At 52.4% G+C, this 25,146-nt stretch overlaps 1 protein-coding gene across 1 annotated transcript; it reads left to right on the top strand.

The window, feature by feature from the left end:
- The first annotated feature begins 2,132 nt into the window (after nucleotides 1-2,132).
- On the top strand, nucleotides 2,133-15,412 carry LOC137448096 (uncharacterized). The gene is made up of 11 exons (XM_068152260.1): nucleotides 2,133-2,289; nucleotides 3,161-4,615; nucleotides 5,405-5,497; nucleotides 6,059-6,163; nucleotides 6,974-7,083; nucleotides 8,312-8,506; nucleotides 12,335-12,497; nucleotides 13,424-13,534; nucleotides 13,623-13,788; nucleotides 13,972-14,066; nucleotides 15,004-15,412. The coding sequence occupies exons 1-11, from the start codon at nucleotides 2,133-2,135 to the stop codon at nucleotides 15,087-15,089; spliced, it is 2,736 nt and encodes a 911-aa protein (XP_068008361.1). The 3' UTR covers nucleotides 15,090-15,412.
- Nucleotides 15,413-25,146: the final 9,734 nt, after the last annotated feature.

Genomic DNA, 25,146 nt, shown 5'->3' with positions numbered 1-25,146 from the left:
TCCTTCAAGTCATGGAATCATAGATGTTTTTTGTGTTGGAAAAGACCTTTAAGATCACTGAGTCCGACCATCAACCTAAGACCACCATGGTCATTAAACCACATCCCTAAGAGCCATGGCCACATGTTTCTTGAACACCTCCAGGGATGGTGACTCCACCACCTCCCTGGGCAGCCTGTTCCAATCACTGGTTTATAGAGTGTTCCTCCTATAGAACTAAGGCGTGGTGCATCTCTCTTTCTGAACCAAGAAACCAAACCTTTCTCATCACCAAATAACTGCATGAATCAATTGTCCCCCAAAAGCTCATAGATTCATAGAATCTAGGACAGCCTTCACTAAATCAGCTTACTCAAGGCCAAATTCACTTGGAAGTTTTTCCTAGTCCTATATTTCACTGAAACTTGAGTGGCTGAAGCAGTTCAGAGCTGGAGGAGTGGATTTGTCAACTCAGTGCTCTGGTTGCATAACGTGGAGAAGAGGAGGCTCAGGGGAGACTTTCTTGCTCTCTACAACTCCCTGAAGGGAGGTTGCAGCCAGGTGGGGGTTGGTCTCTTCTCCCAGGCAAGCAGCACCAGAACAAGAGGACACAGTCTCAAGCTGTGCCAGGGAAGGTTTAGGCTGGATGTTAGGAAGAAATTCTTCACAGCAAGAGAGATTGGCCATTGGAATGTGCTGCCCAGGGAGGTGGTGGAGTCACCATCCCTGGAGGTGTTTAGGAAGAGACTGGATGGGGTGCTTGGTGCCATGGGTTAGTTGATTAGATGGTGTTGGGTGATAGGTTGGACTTGATGATCTCACAGGTCCTTTCCAACCTGGTCTGGTCTGGTCTGGTCTGGTCTGATCTGGTCTATTCTATTCTATTCTATTCTATTCTATTCTATTCTATTCTACCCTTTTCCTTTTCCTTTTCCTTTTCCTTTTCCTTTTCCTTTTCCTTTTCCTTTTCCTTTTCCTTTTCCTTTTCCTTTTCCTTTTCCTTTTCCTTTTCCTTTTCCTTTTCCTTTCTATTCTGTTCTATTCATTTGTGTCAAAACTCCTTCAGAGAAAGAAAACTGAGGGGGGGTTAACAAAACGAGAGTGCAGAGGCCATTGATGCATGGACAATGTCCATGTCATGTTTAAGAGGAGACGATGGGCTTTGGGTTCTTTAATATTCCCAAGCCTCTTTCTTCACTGGGTGGTGCTCCTTCTTCACTCCTCCTCACTTCTCATCTCAACAGTAGCTCCGTGAGCTTCCCCTCCTGCCCAAAAGGCTTTTTTCTCTTGGAATGGCTGAGGACAGGATACATCACTTTCTCCTTTTCCAGCTCTTTTAGGTCATCAAATGGTTTAAAAATACCAAAACAACAGGAACATTGCTGGTTTATTTTCATCTGTCTTCCCTAACCAAAAGAAAGAAAACAAGCCCAAAACCCAAACCAACCCAACAAAAAACCCAACCCCACAGAGAGCAAACTCCAGCTGATGGTCCCCAGGAGTGGAAGCGTGGGGGCTGCCTGCAAATAGAAGAGTTCATGGTCGAAGTATGAAGGGTTGGAAAACAGACTATTTAGTCACTGGGGGTTTGAAGAAAGGGATGGAGCTGGAAAATTCCATCTGGAAGGGAGACTGAGTGAGCTTTGCCTGCCTGTTTGTCTGCAAGAGTGGATAAGAAATGACCTGGAATGGCTCAATAAAAAAAAAGAAAGAAAGAAAGCAAAAGCCCTACCTTGTGGGTTTTGCTGAATGTTTGTTGGTTTGTGTTGGGCTTATTCATTCCTCACCATCTCCAGCAGCTTGGAGGAGAGGAGGCAGGAACCATCCCCACCACCTGCAGAGCTTCGGGGCACCTCGAGGTGTTTTTGCCAGAAATCCTTGTCTCCTAAATAAGGTTGTGTGTGTGTGTTTTTTCTGGATGGGGCTCTGGAAAGTAGGCACCTAAAGCCCTGCTTTGAATAGAGCCTTTGTCTGGAGCGAGGAGAGGGGAGGCACCGTGGAAACACCTGAGCCTGTCACCAGTTTCTCTCCTCTCCTTGGAGAAAGGGGCATGGCTCTGAAGGTTGGCCATGTGCCCAAGCCAAGGCAGCCTTGGTCTAGACAGGGAGGTTGTGGGGACAACCACCAATGCTCTTGTTTTGTCTGGAAGGGCCATGGCGAGCGCCGTGGGTTTCGCCGCTGTCTTCTACAGTGAGCCGGCGGTGCTGGGGCTCCTGGCCAACGTGGTCAGCGCCTTCCTCCTCAGCCTGCAGAACTTCACCGTGGTGCACACCGGCCTCAGGCCACAGGCAGCAGAGGACATCCTGGCAGGTGGGTGACTCATAGATTCATAGGATGGTTTGGGTTGGAAGGGACCTTAAAGATCATCCAGTTCCAACTCCCCCATCGTGGGCAGGGACACCTCCCACTAGCCCAGTTTGCTCAAGGCCTCATTCAGTCTGGCCTGGAACACCTCCAGGGAGGGAGCATCACAGTCTCCCTGGGCAACCTGTTCCAGTGTCTCTCCACCCTCACTGTAAAGAATTTGTTCCTAATCTCCAGTCTAAATCTGCCCTCTTCTAGCTTCAATGCATTCCCATTCAATCCATGATGATGTTCATGAGTGGATACTGGAGCTGCTGGTCAGAGGTGAACATCAACTGAGAGAACCAGGCAGGACTGACTCTTCAAGAGTCATCTGCATGGGTCCATAGACAGCATTGGTGGGACAGCTGGGGGAACGTGGGCTTTCTCCAGTGTGCAGGAGGCCTGTGAGGATGGCTGCTCCTCCTTCCTCTGCAGCTCTCCCAGGGATCTACTGGTTCAAATCATAAAACCATAGAATAGTTTTGGTTGGAAGAGACCTTGAAAATCAAGTCCAACCATTGAGCCAGGTCAACACTAAGTCATGTCCCTAAGCACCAAAGCTCTCATGTGCCATTACCCTACCTTCATACATCCAAACTCCTCCTGGACCTGCTCACCAGACTGAGCCTACCAAGGGGCTCAGCACCACCCACCCAAGGCTCAGCAGCAAAATCTGTCATCAGGGTGGGAAGGGAGAGTGAGACAGAGACTGTTGGGCTGGTCACCAGGAGGCTGTGTGGAGTGTCCCTCAAAGTTTGGAGAGGCATCTCTGCTTCTTTCGACTCAAGCCTTTTCATGGCTTGCTTCCTATCTGACCTCTTCATGTGTCTCTCAGGTGTCCACCTCGTCCTGATCGGAGGCTTTGTCCAGCTCCTGGCCGGATTTCTTGCCTTCAGGAAGTATGACCACCTTGGAGGTGCAGCCTTCCTCACCTTCTCTGCCCTGTGGAGTAGCTACGGGGCGACACGCATCATAGCGGCTGCTCATCTCTCCCTGCAGAACACAACGGTGCCCCTGGGGAACGCCAGCCACCTTCTGCCCACCAGCCTGGCCCAGCTCTCTGCCAGCCAAAGTGCCGTGGCCGGGCTGGTGGCCTACATCGCCATCTCCTTCATCCTCTCCTTCTGCTCAGCCACGGTGAACTACATCATGCCCTTCATCTTCGGGGCCATCGCTCTTGCCTTGGTGTTTGAAGCAGTTGCCCTCTTCGGCCAGTGGGCCCTGGTGGTGTCGGGTGTCATCGAGCTTCTCATCGTCAGCTGCGGGCTGTACGGGGCCGTGGCTCTCCTCTTCAAGGGCATCACGCAGCGGTACGTCCTGCCAGGCTTTGGTCACCCTCTCTTCAATGTCCTACTGCTGGGCTCAGCACAGAAGAGCTCTTCCAAGGCCGTGGGAGAAGAAAAGAAGAAGAACACCAAATACGCCGAGCCGATGGCCCTGGGCAACATCTGCGACACCGTCGCCTCCTTTCTGTTTGCCTTTTACTTCTTTGGGTACGTGAAGACCTTCTGTGTTGGAGCAGCGTGGGTATCCATCATCTCTGGCTGCCAGCTGCTGGCCAGCTTCTACAGCTATCTGAGAGAGGATGTCTACCACACTACCAAGTTTGGTGTCCACAGCCTCTACTGGTTGGTGATGTCTTGGGAAGAGTTTACCCTCACCACCCTCCTGGGGTTGGCCAAAGCTCAGGACAGCAGGCTGGGGATGTTTGGAGGGTGGTTCTTCCTGGCCCTTGCCTGCATGCTCCTTCTGATGTCAACCCACAAAGATGCCCTGGAGATGCTGCAAAACGCCTCCTTTGTCATCCTCACCACCGCCTGCATCCACCAGATCCCACTGCCGGGTGCTCACCTGCTGCTTGGGGCAGCCTGCAGCCTCTGCACCGCGCTCTCCATGTACTCCACCTTCGCCAGCCTCATCAACTCCATCGGGGAGAAGGCTTTGATTCCAGTTGGTGCCCAGGCTATGCCCAGCTCAGCTCTTCAAACCGCACTGATGGCTGCCAAAATCTTCTTCACTCGGTCCAAGGATTGCCCAGGTGGCACCAGAGCAGAGGTACCTGATGCCTTGTTCTACATCTGCAACGGGCTGGCTGCAGCCTCTGCCATCCAGGGTAGTGTCAGTGACCTCAGCAGCCAGCAGCTCTCCATCCCCTCTGTGCTCATCCCAGGAGCCATTGTGCAGCTCTATGTGTGCAGGATCCAGGTTCAAGGAGGGAGAAGGTTTGGCTGCACTCTTCCATTCTGCTATGCTGCCTTCTGGGGAGCGTGGACCTGGCTTAGGTTTGCAGGTAAGGCCAGGGCAGGGCTGCTGTTTTGCTGCTCAAAAAGAAAAGGTGGTGGTGGTTTGAGAACATTTCAGTTTGTCTTGTCCAACGAAATTCCTTCTCCCAGGAGATTTGATGACCCTAGGCTTACTAATATTACTCCTTGTAGAAAGATAGGGACCAAACATCTCAGCTTGTATTCGAGTAATTGATTGCCCTCGCTGCACTCGCTTGGTGCTCTCACAGCTCGAGGTGTCCAAGCTGTGTCTTTCACTCCAACACAAGTCAAGGTTTCCCCACTGAACTGCTATGAGACAGCACTTGGGCTCTCAGCTCGGAATACCACAATGCTTTTGAGGCATTGGAAGACTCCAGCTTCTGGATTTATCCTTCAGAAGCCTGGAAAAATTCATCCTAGTCGGTCAGGGCCATGGAAGAAGATCTGAGCATGCTGAGCCTGGGCTTTAAATAGCCTCCTTGAGCTCCAGGTGGACAGCATGTCCACACAGCCTTCGTGCCAGGTCCTAGTAAAACGAGCACCTGCAGGGAGACTTAAAGCCATTACTTAAGAGGAAGCCACTGATCTTCTCAGCCAGACCTTGTTTAACAAGCTGGAGTTAAAACCCTCAGCGTTTTTGGACAAGCACCACCAGTCCTTCAGTTCATAGCTCAAAGGCTTGGCGCTGTCGAAGCAGCAGGGTTCCATCTGGGAGGTTTTCTTTACAGTGGTCACCCTCAGTTAGCTGGAGCTGCAGCTCTGTCACTCTGCTGGTAGGCTGTTCCTCACACCCCGACCTGCTGCTCCTGTTTCAGGCCACTTGGTGCCCGTCGGCGTGGGGAGGAGCGAAGGATTCGCCGCCGGGTCCGTTGCCTTTCTGCTGCTCAACGCTTTTTTCATGCTTTTAGGTGAGTCTGGGTGCCACCAGTCCATGGAAGGGTAGCTGGGGGTCAGCTCACGAATGGCACCTGTGGTCGCTTTGTGGTGGAGGTGCACAAAGGAGGGAGTCTCAGCTGACTCTGTCAGGGTGAAGCAAGTACTGAGCTGTTTTGCCCACAGCCTGTAACAGGAGCTGAGTTGGGCTTGAGAAGAAAGACTCAGGAGGGAAGGGAAGAACATGTCAAAGAAAACAAAAGGTTCAGTTAAGGTGACAGTGTTAGAGGGACTGGGCCACTGGCAGATCTCCACAGCCATCTTCCAGCCCAGCTGCTGGACTCAGAATCTTCTTGGCTGCCCAAGAAGTGTTTTCCATGCAAGCAGGGAGTGCTGGCAGAGGAAGGGCTTGGCAGCTCCTGCCGTGCAAGCTGGGGGCTGAACAAACCATGGTTGTACCTCTCTGTTCCTCAAGGAGCAGGGGAGTCAGATGATGGGCTGCCCAGTTTAACCAAACAAGACTGGCTTGCTGTTCCCATACATTTTCATGAGCCATTCTCTGATGTGGTCCCTCTTGTTTGTGTTCCTTTTCACAGCTTCCTCTCTGAATGTGGTGCTTCTCTGCATGACCCTTGCCATGGAGCTCTTGGCTGTTTGTTTTCTGCTCTTTACACTGGAGAACCTCCCACTGCTGTTTGAAAGTGAGTTCTAGGTGAACTTGCTCCTCCAACCTTCACCCGCAGAGCGCGGTGAGCAGGTCCCAAGTTGGAGAGCAATGCTCTGCACAAGCTCAGTATGGAAACAAGCAAGAAGATTGTGTGATCTTGCCCTAGAGGAGGGGTTCATAGATTCATGGAATGGTTTGGGTTGGAAGGGACCTTAAAGCTCACCTAGTTCCAAGGCACTGCCATGGGCAGGGACACCCTCACTAGCCCAGGTTGCTCAAGGGGACACCCACAACCTCCCTGGGCAACTTGTTCCAGTGTCTCCCCACCCTCACTCTAAAAAATTCCTTCCTGGTGCATGGTTTGACTCCATGACTGGAGGAGGAAACCTTTCTACATATCCCCAGGTCCTTGAGCTCCCTAATTAGCATTTTGGTGACACTGCTGAACCTCCTGAGGTTCTGGAGTCCTGCTTAGTCCTACTTTCTAACAGCCATTCAGTGAGCTAAGGCTTGAGATGGACTAAACATGCCCTCAGTGTTGCGGTTCTGCTGAAGCTTTGGCTTTGTAAGAAGTGAGAATTTCACTTGCAACTACACAGAGTAGCTTAGCAAGATGCTTTGTAGGTTTTCCACCAGGACCCCCTCCCAGAAAAAGCAACCAAGTGGCCAAAGGTGCACAGGTAAGCAAACCTGGAAACACCCTGGCCTTGTTGACCCACATGTGCTGCATGACAGGAAGGACTGAAGCAAGTTTGCAATGCTGAGAGGTCATGAGAGACAGAAGAAAACACAACTTTGTCCTCACCCTTCCTGCCTTTGACTCTCTTGTGTTTTGTTCTTGCAGCTGTGATGCTCAGCATCTTCAGTATCATCTGCTTCTATGGAGCAACAGCATCCCTGGCAAACAGCATGTTTGGGAGAGATCTCATGATGATGGGACCTCCTCTCTTCACAGTAAGAGATTTGTTGCATGATGGTGTAGCTTCCCTGCTCAGGAAGAGCACAGAATGCACCAAGTCAGGAAAGGACCCTCGAAGGTCATCTTGTTCAACCCCTCTGCCATGAGCAGAGACATCCCCAACTAGATTAGGTTGTTCAGGGCCCCAGCAGGAGGGTTATGCTGAGGTCCTTGGTCTTGCCTATGGGAGTCCAGATTTCCAGTTCTTCCTTTGAACCATAGAATCATGGAATGGTTTGGGTAGGAAGGGACCTTTGAAGGTCACCTACCCTAGTGCCATTCAAAACCCCAGTCATGAGGTCTCCTCCATTATGAACAACATGTGTGGAAACTTGGAGGAAGGGCAGGGACATTTAGAAACCTCCCACCTCACTCCAAAAGACCCATCTCCATGGTCCTGTGGAATTAGGCACCTCCAGTCCAAGAACTGTTGACCAGCTGAAGTTCTGAAGGCCATAACTTTGGGGGCAGGGAAGCAGGGACTCAAAAGTCTCCCAAAGTGGACAGCAAGAGCTCCCCATGGTATCTGTTAACTTCAAACCTCTACTGTCATGTTTGTCTGACCAAAGTGGTTTCACCTAACCAGGCTGACTGACCTGATAGCTCCAGGTCCTGCTGCAGAGCAACCTTTCTGTCAAACCATTGTTTCTAGCCATGAGGAAGCCCTTTGAAACTCAATCTTCCTCAAGTTCCTCTGGGTTTAGGATTCCTTAGCAGCTTCCTTAGGGCATTTTGGAGAACAGCCATTTCTCCAGGCAGGAATCCCTGTGCTGGATGGGATTGATCTCCTGTAATCTGAGGTTCAGATGTCCACATCTGAGCTTGTCTCTGATGTTAGTACTGGGACAGAACTTAGTTCTTCTGCTCTGTAATTCATCTCACCTGGTTTAGGTGAAAAGTGTCCCCAGAAGTGGTTCTCCTGCCCTTGGACTACCAAGGCAGCATGGCACAGTGAAATGTGAGTGCACAGAATCACAAAATCACAATCATAGAATGGGTTGGGTTGGAAGGGGCCTTTAACTCTGCCTACTTCCAGCCCCCTGCCATGGGCAGGGACACCTCCTACTAGACCACATTGCTCAAGGGCCCATCCAACCTGGCTTTGGACACTTCCAGGTTTGGAGCTTCCAGAAATCTACTTCACTGCATGATAATGCCACCCTGGGTTTCCCATGGCTCTTTGTTCCCACCATAATGGATTTGTTGCCTTGTGGTTGTTGCCAGGCTGAGCACTTGAAGAAGGACACTGAAGATCCTCCACCCTGCCTCTGCCCCAAGTCCCACTGTACGAGCGGCTTGAGGACCATTGCCGAGCTGCTGAACACAGGAGCAGTGTGTGGGGTCCCAACAGACACTGTGTATGCTCTGGCAGCCTCCTGCAAACACCCTCAAGCCATCGAGAAGGTCTACAGGATCAAGGTGTGGGCACAAGGCTGTCATCATCACCCCCATGCAGTGCTACAGGCTGGGGTCACAGTGGCTGGAGAGCAGCCAGGCAGAGAGTGACCTGGGGGTACTGGTTGATGGTAGGCTGAACATGAGCCAGCAGTGTGCCCAGGCATCCAGGAGGGCCAAGGACATCCTGGTCTGCTTCAGGAACAGTGTAGCCAGCAGGAGCAGGGAGGTCATTCTGCCCCTCTGCTCAGCACTGGTTAGGCCACACCTTGAGTCCTGTGTCCAGTTCTGGGCCCTGCAGTATAGGAAGGAGGTTGAGTTGCTGGAAGGTGTCCAGAGAAGGGCAACAAAGCTGGGGAGGGGTCTGGAGCACAGCCCTGTGAGGAGAGGCTGAGGAAGCTGGGGTTGCTTAGCCTGGAGAAGAGGAGGCTCAGGGGAGACCTTCTTGCTCTCTACAACTACCTGAAGGGAGGTTGTAGCCAGGTGGGGGTTGGTCTCTTCTCCCAGGCAACCAGCACCAGAACAAGAGGACACAGTCTCAAGCTGTGCCAGGGGAGATTTAGGCTGGATGTTAGGAAGAAGTTCTTCATAGAGAGAGAGATTGTCCATTGGAATGTGCTGCCCAGGGAGGTGGTGGAGTCACCATCACTGGTGGTGTTTAGGAGGAGACTGGATGGGGTGCTTGGTGCCATGGTTGAGTTGATTAGATGGTGTTGGGTGATAGGTTGGACTTGATGACCTCGAAGGTCTCTTCCAACCTGGTCTGGTCCATTCCATTCCATTCCATTCCATTCCATTCCATTCCATTCCATTCCATTCCATTCCTCTCCCTCGGATCCTGTTTATGTCCTACAGAGGAGTTCTGTATGGAAGCAGAAATTGAAGCTCCTTGTTTCAGGTTGTCCTAAGACTCAAAGTTTGACCATGGATGGACCTTATAAGTAGCCCCAGCAAGACATCACAGACCAGCAGGATCCCGGAGCAGGGTACACAGAGATGTTGGCCGTTGGAATGTGCTGCCCAGGGAGGTGGTGGAGTCACCATCTCTGGAAGTGTTTAAAAAGAGCCTGGATGGGGCACTTGGTGCCATGGTTTAGTTGATTAGATGGTGTTGGGTGATAGGTTGGACTTGATGATCTCAAAGGTCTTTTCTAACCTGGTTAACTGTATTCTGTTGTGGAGTCTCCTTGAGTGGAGTGATTCTAAACCCAGCTGGCTGTTGTGATCCTGGGCAAGCTGCTGTGGGTGCCCCTGCTTGAGCAGGGGGGTTGGATTGGATGACCTCCAGAGGTCCCTTCCAACCCCCACCCTGCTGGGATTTGGGGATTTTCTGAGCTGAGGAACCTGAGGTAGAGCATGATGCCGGGAGATGAAGTTGAGATCCCAGCCCCGGAGACATTCCAGGTCAAAACTTGACGCGGTCCTGAGCAACCTGATCGGGTTGTTGCTGACTGCAGAGGGTTGGACAAGAAGGCCTTGGAGGGTCCTTTCCAACCCAAAGCATTCTGTGATTTATGATCGTTGTTGGACTTGATGATCTTGGAAGTCTTTTCCAACCTGAATGATTCTATGACAGTTCTATTATCCGCTGTGGCCATGGGGCCACAAACCTAAACAGGAACAGTTCCCACACTGGTCACAGGTGGGTCCAAACCTCTCTCTGTCCTCCCTGTCTCACAAAGTGCTGAATCAGAATCCCAACTCTAAATTTCTCTAGACTTTTGGAGACCATCAGTGCTGGACTCAGGCCCAACATTTGCACCTTCAGTACAACTTCTGCAGCCTGGCCCTGTCTGCTCTCCATGAGGCAATTTCCTGGCTAGGCTGGAGAAATCAAGCACAACAGACTATCTCAGCTGGCACTTGGTGTGAACATCAACCACAAAGGCAGACTCTTCTGGCCTGCCACCCTGCCAAGGTTGACCTTCTCTGGCCATGAGATCACATAAACAGAATGTAAATGCGTGCCCAGTTCCTGAGTCACTTGGCCCAGCTGAAACTGATGTCAGTTGAGGACTGAACTGACACCACTTTGGGAGCTCTTTTTGTTTTCCCTTCCTAGCTCTGCTCCTTTTGGAGTGAATTTATTGCAAGCACCAAAAAAACTGCAGAAGTGGTCATGTAGGTAGAACCACAGCACAGTTTTGTTTGGAAAAGACCTCCAAGACTGTCAAGTCTAAGCACTGCCAGGTCACCACTAAACCATGGCCCTCAGCACAACATCTACATAGCTTTGAAACCCCTCCAGGGATGGGGACTCCACCACTGCCCTGGGCAGCCTGGGCCAGCACTTGACAACCCTCAAGGGGAAGAAATTGTTCCTCACATCCAACCTAAACTTCCCCTGGGTTAACTTGTGGCCATTTCCTCTCATCCTGTCACTTGTTCCTTGTGAGAAGAGACCAACCTCCACCTGGCTCCAACCTCCTTTCAGGGAGCTGTAGAGAGCCAGAAGATCTTCCCTCAGCCTCCTTTTCTCCAGGCTGAGCAACCCCTGGTCCCTCAGCTGCTTCTCACCAGCTCTGTTCTCCAGACCCTTCCCCAGTGTTGTCATCCTTGTCTGGATCTGCTCCAGCCCCTCAGTGTCCTTCTGGGAGTGAGGGGCCCAAAACTGACCCCAGAATTCAAGGTGTGGCCTCACCAGTGCCCAGTCCAGGGGGACAATCCCTGCCCTGGTCCTGCTGGCCACACCATTGTGAGTCCAAGCCAGGATGCTGGTGGCCTTCTTGGCCACCCATGCACACACTGTTTCATCTTCAGCCAGCCATCAACAGCACCCCCAGGTCCTTCTCCACCAAGCAACTTTCCAGCCACTCTGCCCCAAGTCTGTAGCATTCAGAGCGTTGTGACCCAAGTGTAGAACCCAGCACTTGGCTTTGCTGCACTTCATACCACTGGCCTTGGCCCAGTAAACCACATGTTGCTTTCCAGGGGGATAGACTCTCCCTGCACAACCTGGTAGGTCTGACCTGGATTTAGAGCAGCATAAGTTGGAAGAAAATTGGTTCCCTGATAGTAAAAGCACCAAGAATGTGCAGAGCTTTGCTGTCCCTCCCTTGGTTGTGTCCAGATCAGAAGATCTGGATGCATCCCACCAAGAGTCCAAGAGCAGATCCCAAGTGCAGCCCCTTCCTGCACTCAGCAGGTTGTGCAGACTGAGCATCTCTCTGGCTTGGAGCTCCTGGTCCCTGGGAAGCACACAAAGTAGGATTCCAGTGGGCTTAGATCTTCTTGACCCAAACTTGCCCTCTTCATCATAGAATCAATGAGGTTGGAAAAGACCTCAAAGATCATCAGGTCCAACCTGTCACCACAGAGCTCATGACTACTAAACCATGGCACTGAGTGCCACGTCCAGTCCCCTCTTGAACACCTCCAGGGTTGGTGACTCCACCACCTCCCTGGGCAGCACATTCCAATGGCCAATCTCTCTTGCTGTGAAGAACATCTTCCTAACCTCCAGCCTAAACCTCCCCAGCACAGCTTGAGACTGTGACCTCTTGTTCTGGTGCTGCTTGCCTGGGAGAAGAGACCAACCCCCACCTGGCTACAGCCTCCCTTCAGGTAGTTGTAGAGAGCAAGAAGGTCTGCCCTGAGCCTCCTCTTCTCCAGGCTAAGCAACCCCAGCTCCCTCAGCCTCTCCTCACAGGGCTGTGCTCCAGACCCCTCCCCAGCCTCGTTGCCCTTCTCTGGACACGTTCAAGAGTCTCAATATCCTTCGTAAACTGAGGGGCCCAGAACTGGACACAGGACTCAAGGTGTGGCCTAACCAGTGCTGAGTATAGGGGCAGAATGACTTCCCTGCTGCTGGCCATCTGTGTTTTTCCCTTCACCTCTCTCTGTTTTGTGCAGGACAGGCCTCAGGAGAAGCCCATCTGCATCTTCATCTCCAACCTGGACCAGCTGCGGGCGGCCGCTCCCCCCATCAGCCCCCTGCTCTGGGAGTTCATGGAGCACGTCTACCCGGGGGGCATCGGCTGCATCATCAAGAAAGGAGAGTGGCTCAAGAAGTTAGGTGAGATCCCCGGGCCAGACCTCCTGGCCCTCTTCTTGGGTTGCCCACCCAAGTGTTTGGCCGTGGGTGGGAACAGGCTGTGTCCATTTGCTCCTGAGCAATCGTCTCCGGAGCGCTTACGGAGCCCGGGGAGGGCTGGGCAGAGGGCGTTGTTGAGCTGGGATGACTCACTGGCCTGGGTTTGTCCTCCCTTGACCTACAGCACTCACGACCCAGCACAATGGCTGCTTTAACTCAGAGCTGAGGGAAGGGTGGGTCATCACCATGGGAGGGTCACCTCTTCCAAGCCCATAGCTCTTAGCTCCTCTGGGTGGAGGGTGAAAGACAGAGGAGAGGTCCTGGGGAGGTGGGGTTCTCAAGGGCATCCTTCTCATTGCCTCTTCCTTCCTACCATATATACAAGGTCAGGGCATCATGACTGAAACTTGGCTTCTGTGAACCAAGGAGGACATTAGAGCCAGGAGGAGTTGAGTGCATTTGACACAGAGGGGTGAGATGGAAGGTGGGAGGGGAGCAGGGGGCAGAAGAAGGTAGACAGTGTGGCAGACCTGTGATCTTTCAGTCACTCTTCAGTGGTGCCCAAAGACAGGACAAGGGGAACAGGCACAAACTGGAACCCAGGAGGCTCCACCTGAACAGGAGGAGAAACTTCTCTGGTGTGAGGGTGCTGGAGCCCTGGAGGAGGCTGCCCAGAGAGGTTGTGGAGTCTCCTTCTCTGGAGAGCTTCCAACCCCAGCTGGCCATTGTGATCCTGGGCAAGCTGCTGTGGGTGACCCTGCTTGAGCAGGGGGTTGGACTGGGTGACCTCCAGAGGTCTCTTCCAATCCCACCATGCTGGGGTTCTGGGATTTTGTGATACAGGTAGATCCCCTGCCCATGAAGGCACCCACACTCCATCTCCAGCTGTTCACCTCTTCCTTCTGCAGTTAGACCTAAAATGATGCAGTATTTTGGACTGCTCCTGCGGTCTTCTGGTCAAGACGCTTTCCTGGAGCTCTACCCAGAGACTCATGATTTTGTAGGGGGTGTTGATCAGGGTCAGCTGCAAAGAGTCTCTCCCTCTGCTGCCACTCCAGATACTGCACCAGCCTGGCCTCTGCCAATGTCCTCTGCCTGTCTTGCCAGGGGTTGGAGCAGGTTACAGCCGAGTGGGAACTCAGGACAGCATCATGATCAGAGTGCCTGACCTGACTGTGCTGGTGCACCTCATTGACATGACAGGACCCTTGGCAATCACATCTGCTAATCCTAGTGGAGAGGTCGACAGCACCCACCACGACATGGTCATCTCGTGAGTACTCTGTGCACTGGCAAGGCAGAACACCTCCCAGGTGGCTGGCAGCACGTTCAGGTGCTGTGTGGACCACAAGCTGATGTCCTGCCCTGAGGAGAACTTCAGCCTGATGCAACATGAAGCTCTAGGTGGTGGTGGTGTTTCTTTATGTGGTGGTGGTGTTTCTTTTCTCTCCTCCAGGCGCCTTGGTCATAAGCTGGAGGGTGTCCTCTGTGATGGTGAATCTGATGAGGTGGTGGCATCCACTGTGGTCAACTGCACAAAGATTGATGAAAGTGAGTGTAAGAACCACCCTTTCCATGTCAGCACCTCCATTTTCCTGGGACCTTTCCATCCCTCTCAATAGTATCAGGCTGGCAGGACAGTGTGCTCCAAGAGCAACAGCTCTTGAGTGCCTGGGCATTTGCAAACATGTTGATGAAGAAGGAACAAGCAAAAGGTGTCCTTGGAGGACCTCTGTGTTGACAGAGAACAAGGCAGTGAGGAGAAACAGGGTTGTGCAAGCAAAATCTGCCTTATAAGAGCAAAAAGGCTTCAAGTGGGAGGGTGGATGCCTCTGAAAGGAAGGGTGTGTGCTCCTTGTAGCCCACCAGCAGAAGGTGTTACAGGAGCTCATCCACAGTGATGTAAGAGCACAAGCCAAGGTGTTGTTAGTTGGACCTGGGTTGTCATCTGAGTGGAAAACTAAACTCTTGAACAAAGTGTGAGGTCAGTGTTGGTTGATGGGTTTGATTTCTGACAGTCTCTGGTCCTCTTGCTACAAAGGGTGATTATTTGGAAGTCCTGAGCATTTGGATAGCTTTACTGGTCCAAGATGTCCCTTTATCACAGAATCCCAGCATGGTGGGGGTTGGAAGGGACCACTGGGCATCACTGAGAAGAGTCTGGCCCCATCCTCTTGCCCTCACCCTTTAGCTCCTGCTGAGCATTGCTCAGATCCCCTCTCAGGCTGCTCTTCTCCAGGCTCACCAGCCCCAGATCTCTCAGCCTTTGCTCCTCACAGAGATGCTCCAGGCCCCTCAGCATCTTTGAAGCCTCCACTGGACTCTCTCCAGCAGTTCCCTGTCTCTCTTGAGCTGGAGAGCCCAGAGCTGGATCCAGTACTGTAGCTGTGGCTCACTAGGACAGAGTAGAGGAGGGCAGAGCACATCCCCAGCCCTTTCCTTCACCCTTTGAGGATCATCCTAACTCTCTCATTCTCCCCCTGGCAAGGTGGCATCACCATTGTGAGGGAAGGCTGCATTCCAGCAGGCAAGGTGATGCAGATATTTGAAAGAGTGAAGAGCAGAGCAGTCTGAACCCAAAGGAGACTTCTCCTGAGTGAAGGAACAGCATCTGTCTTCACTGGGGGACATGGGACATCCCATGGCTTACTAGAGCAGGTGACCTCCTGAAAGCCATACCTTCTCTATTCAAGCCTCACCTCCCTGGGAAGCAGCAGCCTCCCAGCCTCTCTCCTGGGAGCTTCCTGTGGCTGTTTATGGTTTATGTCCAGCTCAGGAGCTGAAACCACTGGGAGATGTGCCCACAGAGGAGCAGCAGGACCTGGAGATGATGATTTCCTGCAGGAACTCCCAGAGTTTCCTGAAAGCCTTGACCTATGAATGTTCTTCTCTCTCCCCTTCCACCACACTCAGAAATGTGTATTTTCAGCTCCTAAAATGTGCTCAATAAATCCTGGGTTTGGAACATCAGGGATGGGCTTTGAGTTTCATTTGGTGTCCACCAAGCTATTTGTACCTCCAGAAGTTGGAAAGCCTCATGGCTTGCACTGGAGGCAGGAACAAATATTGGAAGGTGTGGTTCTGACAGAGGGTTGCAGCAAGGAGCTCACCCCCTGGCCTTCCCTGGCACCTTCACAGCTGTTTCCTGCTCGGCCAAGGTGAGCTCCCAGCTGATCCTGGGCAGCTCAGCTCATGCAGAGGCTGTTGTGGGGCCATGGCCAAGATGGGAGCTGCTGGAGGCATCCCCATGCACGGAGGCATCCTCATGGCAGTCCCCAACCACACAGCCCTGTGTTACCCAGCGTGGAGGGGAAGGAGTTTTCTGCCAGGAGCAGAGAGCAGAACTTTCCTCTCGTAAAGGAAAGCAAACAAGAGCTGGTGAGGAGTCAAGGATGAGGGAAATTTGCTCTTAGTAAGGACAAACCTCAACCAAGGTTGGTGACAATGAGATGGAGCCTGAAAGCAAGAGGCTGCCTTCAAACCTCTGAGCCGTGCCTTGCAGGTTTGGAGGGCTCCTGTAATGTTTTTTCCTGCCCTAGGAGCAGTGTCCAAGCAGCAGATCTCTGCCAGTTCCCTCCAGTTTTTCCTTCTCCTCCCTCCTGCTCTGGGCAGGGAGATTGCTCCCAGTACCACCTCCCACCACCCAAGGGACAAGTCCCTTCTCTTCTTCCTTATCATTGTTTTGGAGCATTTTCTGTCTTGCTGATGAATTTCTGCCTCAAACCACATCCCCCTCTGCGCATCCAGGCAGGAGCTCAGTCCCTCCCGACACTGGGGCGTGAGCAGCCAAACCTGAGAGCTTCTGGGGCTGGATTCCTCCCACACTTCCTCACTGACATGTAAACAGAAAGTCCACTTTTAACCATGCTCAGCTTGCTTTGGCTCTGGGCTTGTTGTCCAGCAGAACCTCCAGGAGCTGTGACCTGCTGTTTACTCTTCGCTCAGCAGTCACCATAAATAGCAGCTTTGACTCCAGCCCTGGGTGAGGGATGTTGTTCGGTTCCAGCAGCTCCCCAGATTCCCCATTCAACCCCCTTGGCAGCCCTTCCTGAGGTCTGGACACGGGTTCTCCTTCACCCTGCAGCTTCCTGACCTTGCAAACCCACCTGCAGCCTCTGCTCCTGGGCTGAGGGCAGCGGCTGCTCGCTCCGCTCGGGCATTCCCAGCCTCCTGCGGTTTCCCAGCCTGTGCCAGCATCTGTAAGTGGAGTGAAGTCATCCTCTCCTCCCTGCACATACCTTAGCCCAGCTGAACAAGCCCCAGCACACACTGGGACCTTCTCTCCACACAAGCACGTACTCTGCCTCGCTGAGCCATGGGCCAGGGCGGTACCTATGTGATCAGTGCATGTCTCAAGAGCTCCCGGTCCTCCCTGGACAGCACATCCTCATCACCCCCCGGAGTGCTGTCCCTCCTCCCTTGCCGCCTGCAGAGCTGGAGCAAACAGCTTTGAATCACAGAATCGTTTAGGTTAGAGAAGAGCTTTCACATCGTGGAGTCCAGCCCTTAACTCAGCGCTGCCAGGTCACCACTGAAGCATGTCCCTCAGCACTGCATCTGCAGGGTGGGCAGCAGGTGGAGGGAGGGGATCCTGCCTCTCTGCTCTGCTGAGACCCCAGATGCAGTGCTGGTAGTCCACAGCACAGACATGGAGCTGTTGGAGCAGGGCCAGAGGAGGCCACAGCAATGCTGGGAGGGCTGGAAGCCCTCTGCTGTGAGGCCAGGCTGAGAGAGTTGGGCTTGTTCAGCATGGAGAAGAGAAGGCTCCCGGGAGACCTTCTGGTAGCATTTCAGTGCTTCAAGGAGCTGGTCAGAAAGCTGGGGACAGACTTTTGAGCAGGACCTTTTGTGACAGGACAAAGGGTGATGGTTTGAAATCAAAGAGGGAGATTCAGACTGGAGAGAAGGGAGAAATGTTTGACACTAAGGGTGCTGAGAGCCTGTCTGAAGTCATCCAAAGGGGTGGGAGATGCCCCATGCCTGGCAGCATTGCAGGTCAGGTTGTTTGGGGCTCTGAGCCATCTGCTCTAGTTGCAGATATCCCTGCTGACTGCAGTGGGGTTCAGCTGGATGACCTTTGAAGGTCTCTTCAACCCAAACCATCCCATGATTCACCTGTATCTGGCAGAAGGGGAAGGTCAGCAGCATCACATTGCCAAGGTGAGTTGGACTAGCTAGGAGGGGAGCAGGAAACCAGAGGATACTGAGCAAGCTGAAGATGGCTGTGGGGATTTCTGAAGGACTTTTCAAACACCATGGTCATCCCTGGCTTGGGCCCAGAAAGGCACAGGACAAAGTCATCCATAAGCCAGTGCAACAGAGCTCTGCTGCTTCACTGGTGATGCCAGCTGCAGATGCCACCATGGAGTCTTCAAGTTCACTTTGGGCTAAATGTCCAGATAAATGAGATGAAATTGCACCATCAGGCAGATGAGGTGAGGAAGCCACCACTAATCCCTGGCTGTTAGAGCAGAGCAGAGCTGTTCACCTTCTGCAAGCTCCAGCACAGTGAGGCACTTATTCAATAAACACCTTTTGGTGCCAGCTGAGGTCCACCACCACCCAGCAAAGGCTTAACTTTAAGCATGTGGTCAAGTCCCACAACATGGAGCTCCTCTCATGTTTTAATGCTTGAACAACTCCTTGAGCTTTCCAAGCAGAGGAGGCTTCTTAATGTTGGCCCTAAACTGCTGGGAGAAAACAAAAGCAGCAGGTCCCTTCTTGACTTGTCACCTCTGTGGTGTGGGTCTGTTAGATCATCTCCATGGTGGTGCCACAGGGCATTTCAGATCCATGGAGAGATGTGGAGCTCTTCAGCTTGTAGACATGGCACTTTGGGACATGGCCATGGTGGTCATAGGTTGGGCTTGGTCATCTCAGAGGTGTCCTCCAACCAAAACAATTGCATGATCCTGTAGACATGGCACTCCAGGACATGGTTTAATGGCCATGGTGGTGTTGAGTTAAGGGTTGGACTTGATGATCTTAGAGGTCTTTTGCAACCTTAATGATTCTATGATTCTGTGATCTGCTTTGGTCACACACCAAAATGCCCAGGGTTTGGTGAATCAAGGCAAGTTTTGGCCTGGATGGCAAAGTTACTGGTGGGAGCTGTGGGACAATGCAGAAGTAGTTCTTGCCTCCTTCTGCTGCTGCTGTCTGGCAGGTGAATCTAGATGAGACCTAATTGTGGCCTTCCAGTATCTTAAAGGGGCCCATAAGAAAGCTGGGGAGGGACTTTTTAGGGTGTCAGGGAGGGATAGGACTTGGGGGGGATGGAGCAAAACTAGAAGTGAGTAGATTCAGATTGGATGTTAGGAAGAAATTCTTCCCCATGAGGGTGGTGAGATGCTGGCACAGGTTGCCCAGGGAGGTGGGGGAAGCCTCATCCCTGGAGGTGTTTGCAGCCAGGCTGGATTTGGCTGTGAGCAACCTGCTGTAGTGTGAGGTGTCCCTGCCCATGGCAGGGGGGTTGGAACTGGCTGAGCCTTGAGGTCCCTTCCAACCCTGACAATTCTCTGATTCTGTATCCCAGCCCTTGAGGGAAGCACCTGAGAGCATCTTGGTGGTTGGAGAATCAGGGGTTAAAAAAAAGAACCTATTTTGCAACTTCAGAGCTATGGAAACCTCTGTAATTTAGCTTAGAAATGGAGCAAGATAAGAAGATTACAGGAGCCTCCTGGCTTCAGAGAAGGCTTTGTCTCAGGGAGAGCCATGAATGGTATTTCCTTTGGCAACCTGCAGAGAGCTACCTAAGGGCAGAGCCCAAAGAAATCAATTCACTGTCTGTAGGTATGAGCAGGGTGGGAGCTGGAGATGGAAAGAGGGAGAATCTTCTGTGCATGAATGGAATTTCTCTGGTTTACTCAATAAGGAAGCAAAAATGTAATGTTACAGGGGAAAAAAAATCACCATAATCAAAGTGTCTTACCCTGAGGCTCACTGTCGAGCTCCCCATGAGCCAGCAATGAGCTCCTGTGGCCAAGAAGGCAAATGGTCTCTGAGGTGCATGAAGAAGACTGTGGCCAGCAGCTCAAGGCAGGTTCTACTCTCCCTCTACTCTGCCCTAGGGAGCCCACACCTGGAGTCCTGGGTCCAGTTCTGGGCTCCCCAGCTCCAGAGAGACAGGGAACTACTGGAGGAGAGTCCAGGGGAGGCTCCAAAGATGGTGAGGGGCCTGGAGCATCTCTGTGAGGAGCAAAGGCTGAGAGCCCTGGGGCTGATGAGCCTGGAGAAGAGCAGCAGAGGGGATCTGATCGATGCTCAGCAAGAGCTAAAGGGGGAGTGGGGCAGGAGGATGGGGCCAGACTCTTGTCAGTGGTGCCCAGTGACAGGACAAAGGGCAATGGGCACAAACTGGAAGCCAGGAGGCTCCATCAGAACAGGAGGAGGAAATTGTTTGATTCTTTGGTGTGAGGGTGCTGGAGCTCTAGGGCAGGCTGGATGGAGAGGCTGTGGAGTCTTTCTCTCTAGAGAGAACTGGTTATGAGAGCTTCCAAACCCAGCTGGAAGCTGGGCAAGCTGCTTGAGCACAGGCTTTGGACTGGAGGATCTCCAGAGGTTCCTTCCAATCCCCACCATGGTGGGGTTCTGTGAAGTTGTCTTTATGATGGCAAACCCAGTGGTGTCACCACCAGTAGGCTGCCCAGAGAGGTTATGGAGTCTCCATCTTCCAGATGTGATCTCCAGATGATCCCCAGTGCTCCCTTCTGGGTTTCTGAGATTCATGCCTGGAACTGTAGCAAGCCACTCTGTCTGCTCCTGCATTAGTCCTCCTCCACCTCTGCTGCCATTTCTACATCCCAGGAGAGACTCTCCCAGCACCAGTTAGGACTTGAGTTATTTTGCAAGTGAGCAGGGCTCCTGGCAGCCGCCAGCAAGAAGGGCCTGGAGCAGTTGTAGGGGGGTGATAAGAAGTAGGACAGGGGCTGCAGTGCCCCTTGGGCCATGGGAGATCTGATAACCTGTTGTGGGAGAACACAGACCTTGGCAAGGTTGCAGGGAGAGGGATGCCAGAGGCTGTTAGGGGTCTTACAGGGATTCTGAGCACGTGAGGTGAGCTTGGTCAGGGGCAGTGTCAGTGCTGCTGGGCTTGAGCCATTCTCCAGCTTCTTAGGAGAAGATCAGTGGGAGGAAATTGGGGTACAGCCTGCTCATTTAGGGTGTTGCCACCGACTGCACGAGGTCATGGTGGAACCCATGGCAGTGAGGAACTGGTTATGAGCATTCATCAAAGAGCAGTTGTTCGGTGTGAAGCAGTGGTCAGGACCAAGGAGGGAGGTTGTTGCAGAAGCTCCCACCCTGGGTGTTGTATCAGAGGTGGAATTCAGAGCTGGTTAGTGACTGAGACTCAGCAGCAAACATCTCACCAGGAAAGGTCCACCCTGCTTCCTGCTGGGTGGACAGGGTCTGAGAAACCTGGTTTGGTTTGGTTCAGTTCTATTCTATTCTATTCTATTCTATTCTATTCTATTCTATTCTATTCTATTCTATTCTATTCTAAGTGCTCAGGGAGAGAATGTCCTTAAATTCAGGATGTGCTCCTACAGCCCCTGCTCCTCTGAGAGCTGCACAGAGCCTTGGCTTGTGAGATGGTCAAAGAGTTTACTGCAGCAGCACTTGGAGACTGTGAGGTTCCTTAAGGGTGCCTGGTCCTGCAGGGACTGCAGTGTCTCTGTCCCACAGCTCTGTCTGTCTCAGGATAACCATCTGAACCCTGACATCCATCCCATGGCCAGAGCAGAAGAATGTGCTGAAGTTCCTGCTTTTGGGGTATCTTGGGGGAGATTCACAGATAATGACATGGGCAAGATCTTTTGTGTTTTCCAGGAGGGATGAAAAGGTTCTCTCAGGAGCTAACTGAGCCTACTCATTATGGCTGCTGGACCATGGCCAGAGGCAGGGCTGAACTGGACCTACAGGACAGACCTCCCAATCCAGCCCCCCAGCATTACCCCCTGACCTGACTGCTCTGCAGCTCTCTCTGCCTGTCTTCTGAATGACCTTCCTGTAGCAGGGAGGTTGAACTAGGTGATCTCCAGAGGTCCCTTCCAACCCTCACCATGCTGGAATTCTAGGGCTCCTCCATCCAGTCCATGGGGCTGGGGAGTTGGGGACTCATGGCAGTGCTGCTGTGGGATCCCTTGGGTGCTGAGACAGGAACCAGTGTGGGGAGCTGGATCCTGGGCCTGGTTGTCTTTGTGCACAAGCATCCCATGCTGGATCTGAACAGAGAATAGGTTTGGGCATCACTGCTGACAGAGCAGGATTGCCTCCATCAGAGAACACAGATGCATACCCTGGAGCTACTAGGCTGAACTCAACCCTCAAGCACATGGTTGGCTATTAACTGATCTCTGTTGGTAGTGAGATGCCACCAGCCATGGCAGGACAGCGATCTGATGAGCCCACCAGTCCCTGCTCAGAGATGGAGCTACTATGGAGCCCTTCCAGCCCCATCTCCTGTTCTGGCAGTGCTGGACATAAAGAGTTGGAGAAAGTCTTGGAGCCACCAGATGGTTTTCTAAGTGGGGCAGAAAAGAACATGATGGAGTCATACCTGGAAGTTAATATTAACTTCACATTGATTGAATATGAATTTGCAGACCCAGGATTGTTTTACACAATCAATTAAATTCCCTGGGTGGATAAAGTCTCTGTCTGCTGGTCCACACCAGACAACTTCAGGTACATCAGGAATTAACAAGGCAGACCCAAAGCAAAAGACAACCACAACATGTCTAAGGAGGTTGGAGCCAGGTAGAGGTTGGTCTCTTCTCCCAAGGAACAAGCAGCAGCACAAGAGGAAATGGCCTCAAGTTGCCCCAGAGGAAGTGAGGAAGAATTTCTTCCCCCACAGGGTTGTCAAGACCTGGCCCAGGCTGCCCAGGGCAGTGGTGGAGTCCCAGTCCCTAGAAGGGTTTCAAAGCCATGGAGATGTGGCGCTGAGGGACATGGTTTAGTGGTGACCTGGCAGTTTGTGGTTGGACTTGAGGAGTTTAAAGGTCTTTTGCAACCCAAAAGACTCAAAGTTAGAAGCAGCAGCAATGCTGGGGACTCCCAAAAGGCTGCAGAGCATTCGAGGCTGGCCAGCTCCGGGCTGGGCACCGCAGCTCAGCTCCCAGCTCTGTAAACCCCAGCTGTGTTTCATGGGGCAGCTGAAGACCTTGGCCCAGGGTTTGAAACCTGCTCTTTCTTTGGTGTTCTTGGTATTTCCCCCAAAAGCAACAAACCAGATTGTCTGGTCTTTTTGTAGCAACAACCCCAGGCCCCCGATGGCAAAGGGCACCAGGAAGAATGCAGCAAGGTGAGTGTGACAGAATACCACCATGGCTCCTGCTTGCAGATGCTGTGCCCTCAACAGCACCAAGATCAAAGGGGCTGGCTTTGACTGATGAGCACCCAGTTAAGCATCTGCCTTTTCCTCCACATAGAATCATAGCATCCTAGAATTGTTTGGGTTAAAAAAGACCTCTAAGATCATCAGGTCCCACCAACAACCTAAGGCCACTATGTCCCAACTCAAGCTATGGGCAGACTTTGACTTTCATACTGCAGGAACCCAAGAGGAGAAGGCTCCATCTCTCCAGTGTTCCCAGTTCTGCTGCTTCCTTACATTAGAGCTGGTCAAGGGGCAGACTTTGACTTTCATACTGCATGGGGCCCAAGAGGAGAAGGCTCCATCTCTCCAGTGCTCCCAGTTCTGCTGCTTCCTTACATTAGAGCTGGTCAAGGGGCAGACTTTGACTTTCATACTGCATGGGGCCCAAGAGGAGAAGGCTCCATCTCTCCAGTGCTCCCAGTTCTGCTGCTTCCTTACATTAGAGGTGGTCAAGGGGCAGACTTTGACTTTCATGCTGCATGGGGCCCAAGAGGAGAAGGCTCCATACCTCAGACACCCCCCACGCCACCCAGTTCTGGTGTTTGCTTAAGCTGGAGGTGGTCAAGGGACACTGATGAGCCTGCCCATGTCTGAATGCTTCTGCTCAGCTGGTGTCACTCAAGAGGTGGTTGTGATGCCACCCTTCCTCTGTGAACCACTCTGCCCACTCCAGCATCAGGTCCACCCACTAGACCAACACGCACCCTGGAAGACGCCGTTGAGTCAGTCCCTGTTCCTGTGGCCCAGCTCTATTCTCAGGAGGGTGAGCTGGCTCCTTCCTGCCACTGGCAAAGCCACCACTCCATTTTCCATTCTTTTTTTTCCCCCTTTTTTTTTTTTTCCATTGACACAGATGTCTGGACTGCACAAAGGGCAAAATCAAGGTGGGACAGCTCTCCTTCCCGGGTTGTTTGCAACCCCAGTGGGATTTAAGTGGTGGCCATTTCACAAAGAGACCCATTCAGGAGATTGTTTTGTCTCCCAGGGTGACCTTTCAAGCCTAAAGGCCTCCAAGTCGTTGACAATGCTCCCAAAAATTGGCCTTTCTCCCAGGGCTTGGATTTTTCCTCAGCCATTTCAAGTTCCTCCTGCAATGGAGGGCTGAGGACCTGGCATCCCCTCCGTGCTCCTCATCTGGACACTGCAATGGAGTGATGCCTTCCCACGAAGCAGGACAGGAGATGGGCACACACAGAAGGGCTCAGTGCAAGCCTCCTCAGAGGAAGGCTGGACAATGTTTTTCGACCAGAAGCCTACATTTGGAGTGATGAAAAGAGATGACACCTTCTTGTCAGCACCTGAAGATGGATTTCATCTGTGCTCTTGCAGAAGACACGCTGGAGAACCATCACACCTTTGTCCCAACCCTTTCAGAGATTCAGAGAATGGTTTGGGTGGAAGGGACCTTCAAGACCATCAAGTTCCAACCCCCCTGCCATGGACAGGAGCACCTCCCCCTAGAGCAGGCTGCCCAAGGCCTCATCCAACCTGCCCTTGAACACCTCTAGGCATGGGGCACCCATGACCTCCCTGGGCAGCCTGTTCCAGTGTCTCACTGCCCTTTTCACCACTGCTTTCATTCCAAAGTGGTTTGGATTTGCCGCTTCCAACAGAGGCTTTTCCTCCTTCTCCACTTCTCCAGGTGTGTTGCTTCACCTTGAGTGTTGGGAGAACTCTGAAAGATTAGCAGTGTGTTGGCCTTCATGTCACTGAACCACCCCATGCACATCCCCTCCTCCCCAAACTCTTGCTTTCCAGTTTGCTTGCCCACAGGAGAGTTGTGGCTGGGGGAAAACAAGGCCTGATCTGAGCTATCTCCCCACCTTGCACCTCACTCAGGAGAGTGAGAAATGGTTCCTCAGCATGTCCTCCCCATGTCCTGATACTGTGATCAGAGCTCTCTGTAGGCACTATGGAGAGGGCAAGAGAGAGACCAGAGCCAGGTGTGGCATCTTATGCTAGAATGCATAGGTACCCTCAAAGCTCACCTTGGTCAGGCCCTCTGGATCCAATTGGATCAGCTTGCTCAGGACCCCATCAAGTTTCACCTTGAATGTCTCTGGGGATGATGCTTCCACCCCATCCCTGGGCAACCTGTTCCAGTGTTTCATTACACTCATTGTGCAGAACTTCCTCCTGATGTCCAACCTAAACCTATGCTGCTCCAGTTTCAAACCATTGCCCCTCGTCCTCTCACCACAGGCCCTCCTAGATAGTTCCTCCTCAACCTTCCTGTAGCCCCCTTCAGGT

Source organism: Melanerpes formicivorus, unplaced genomic scaffold (assembly GCF_026170545.1).
Source record: "Melanerpes formicivorus ecotype bairdi unplaced genomic scaffold, bMelFor1.0.p_v2 SCAF_22, whole genome shotgun sequence".
Lineage (NCBI taxonomy): Eukaryota > Metazoa > Chordata > Aves > Piciformes > Picidae > Melanerpes > Melanerpes formicivorus.
This window is presented reverse-complemented; position numbering and strand designations above follow the sequence as displayed.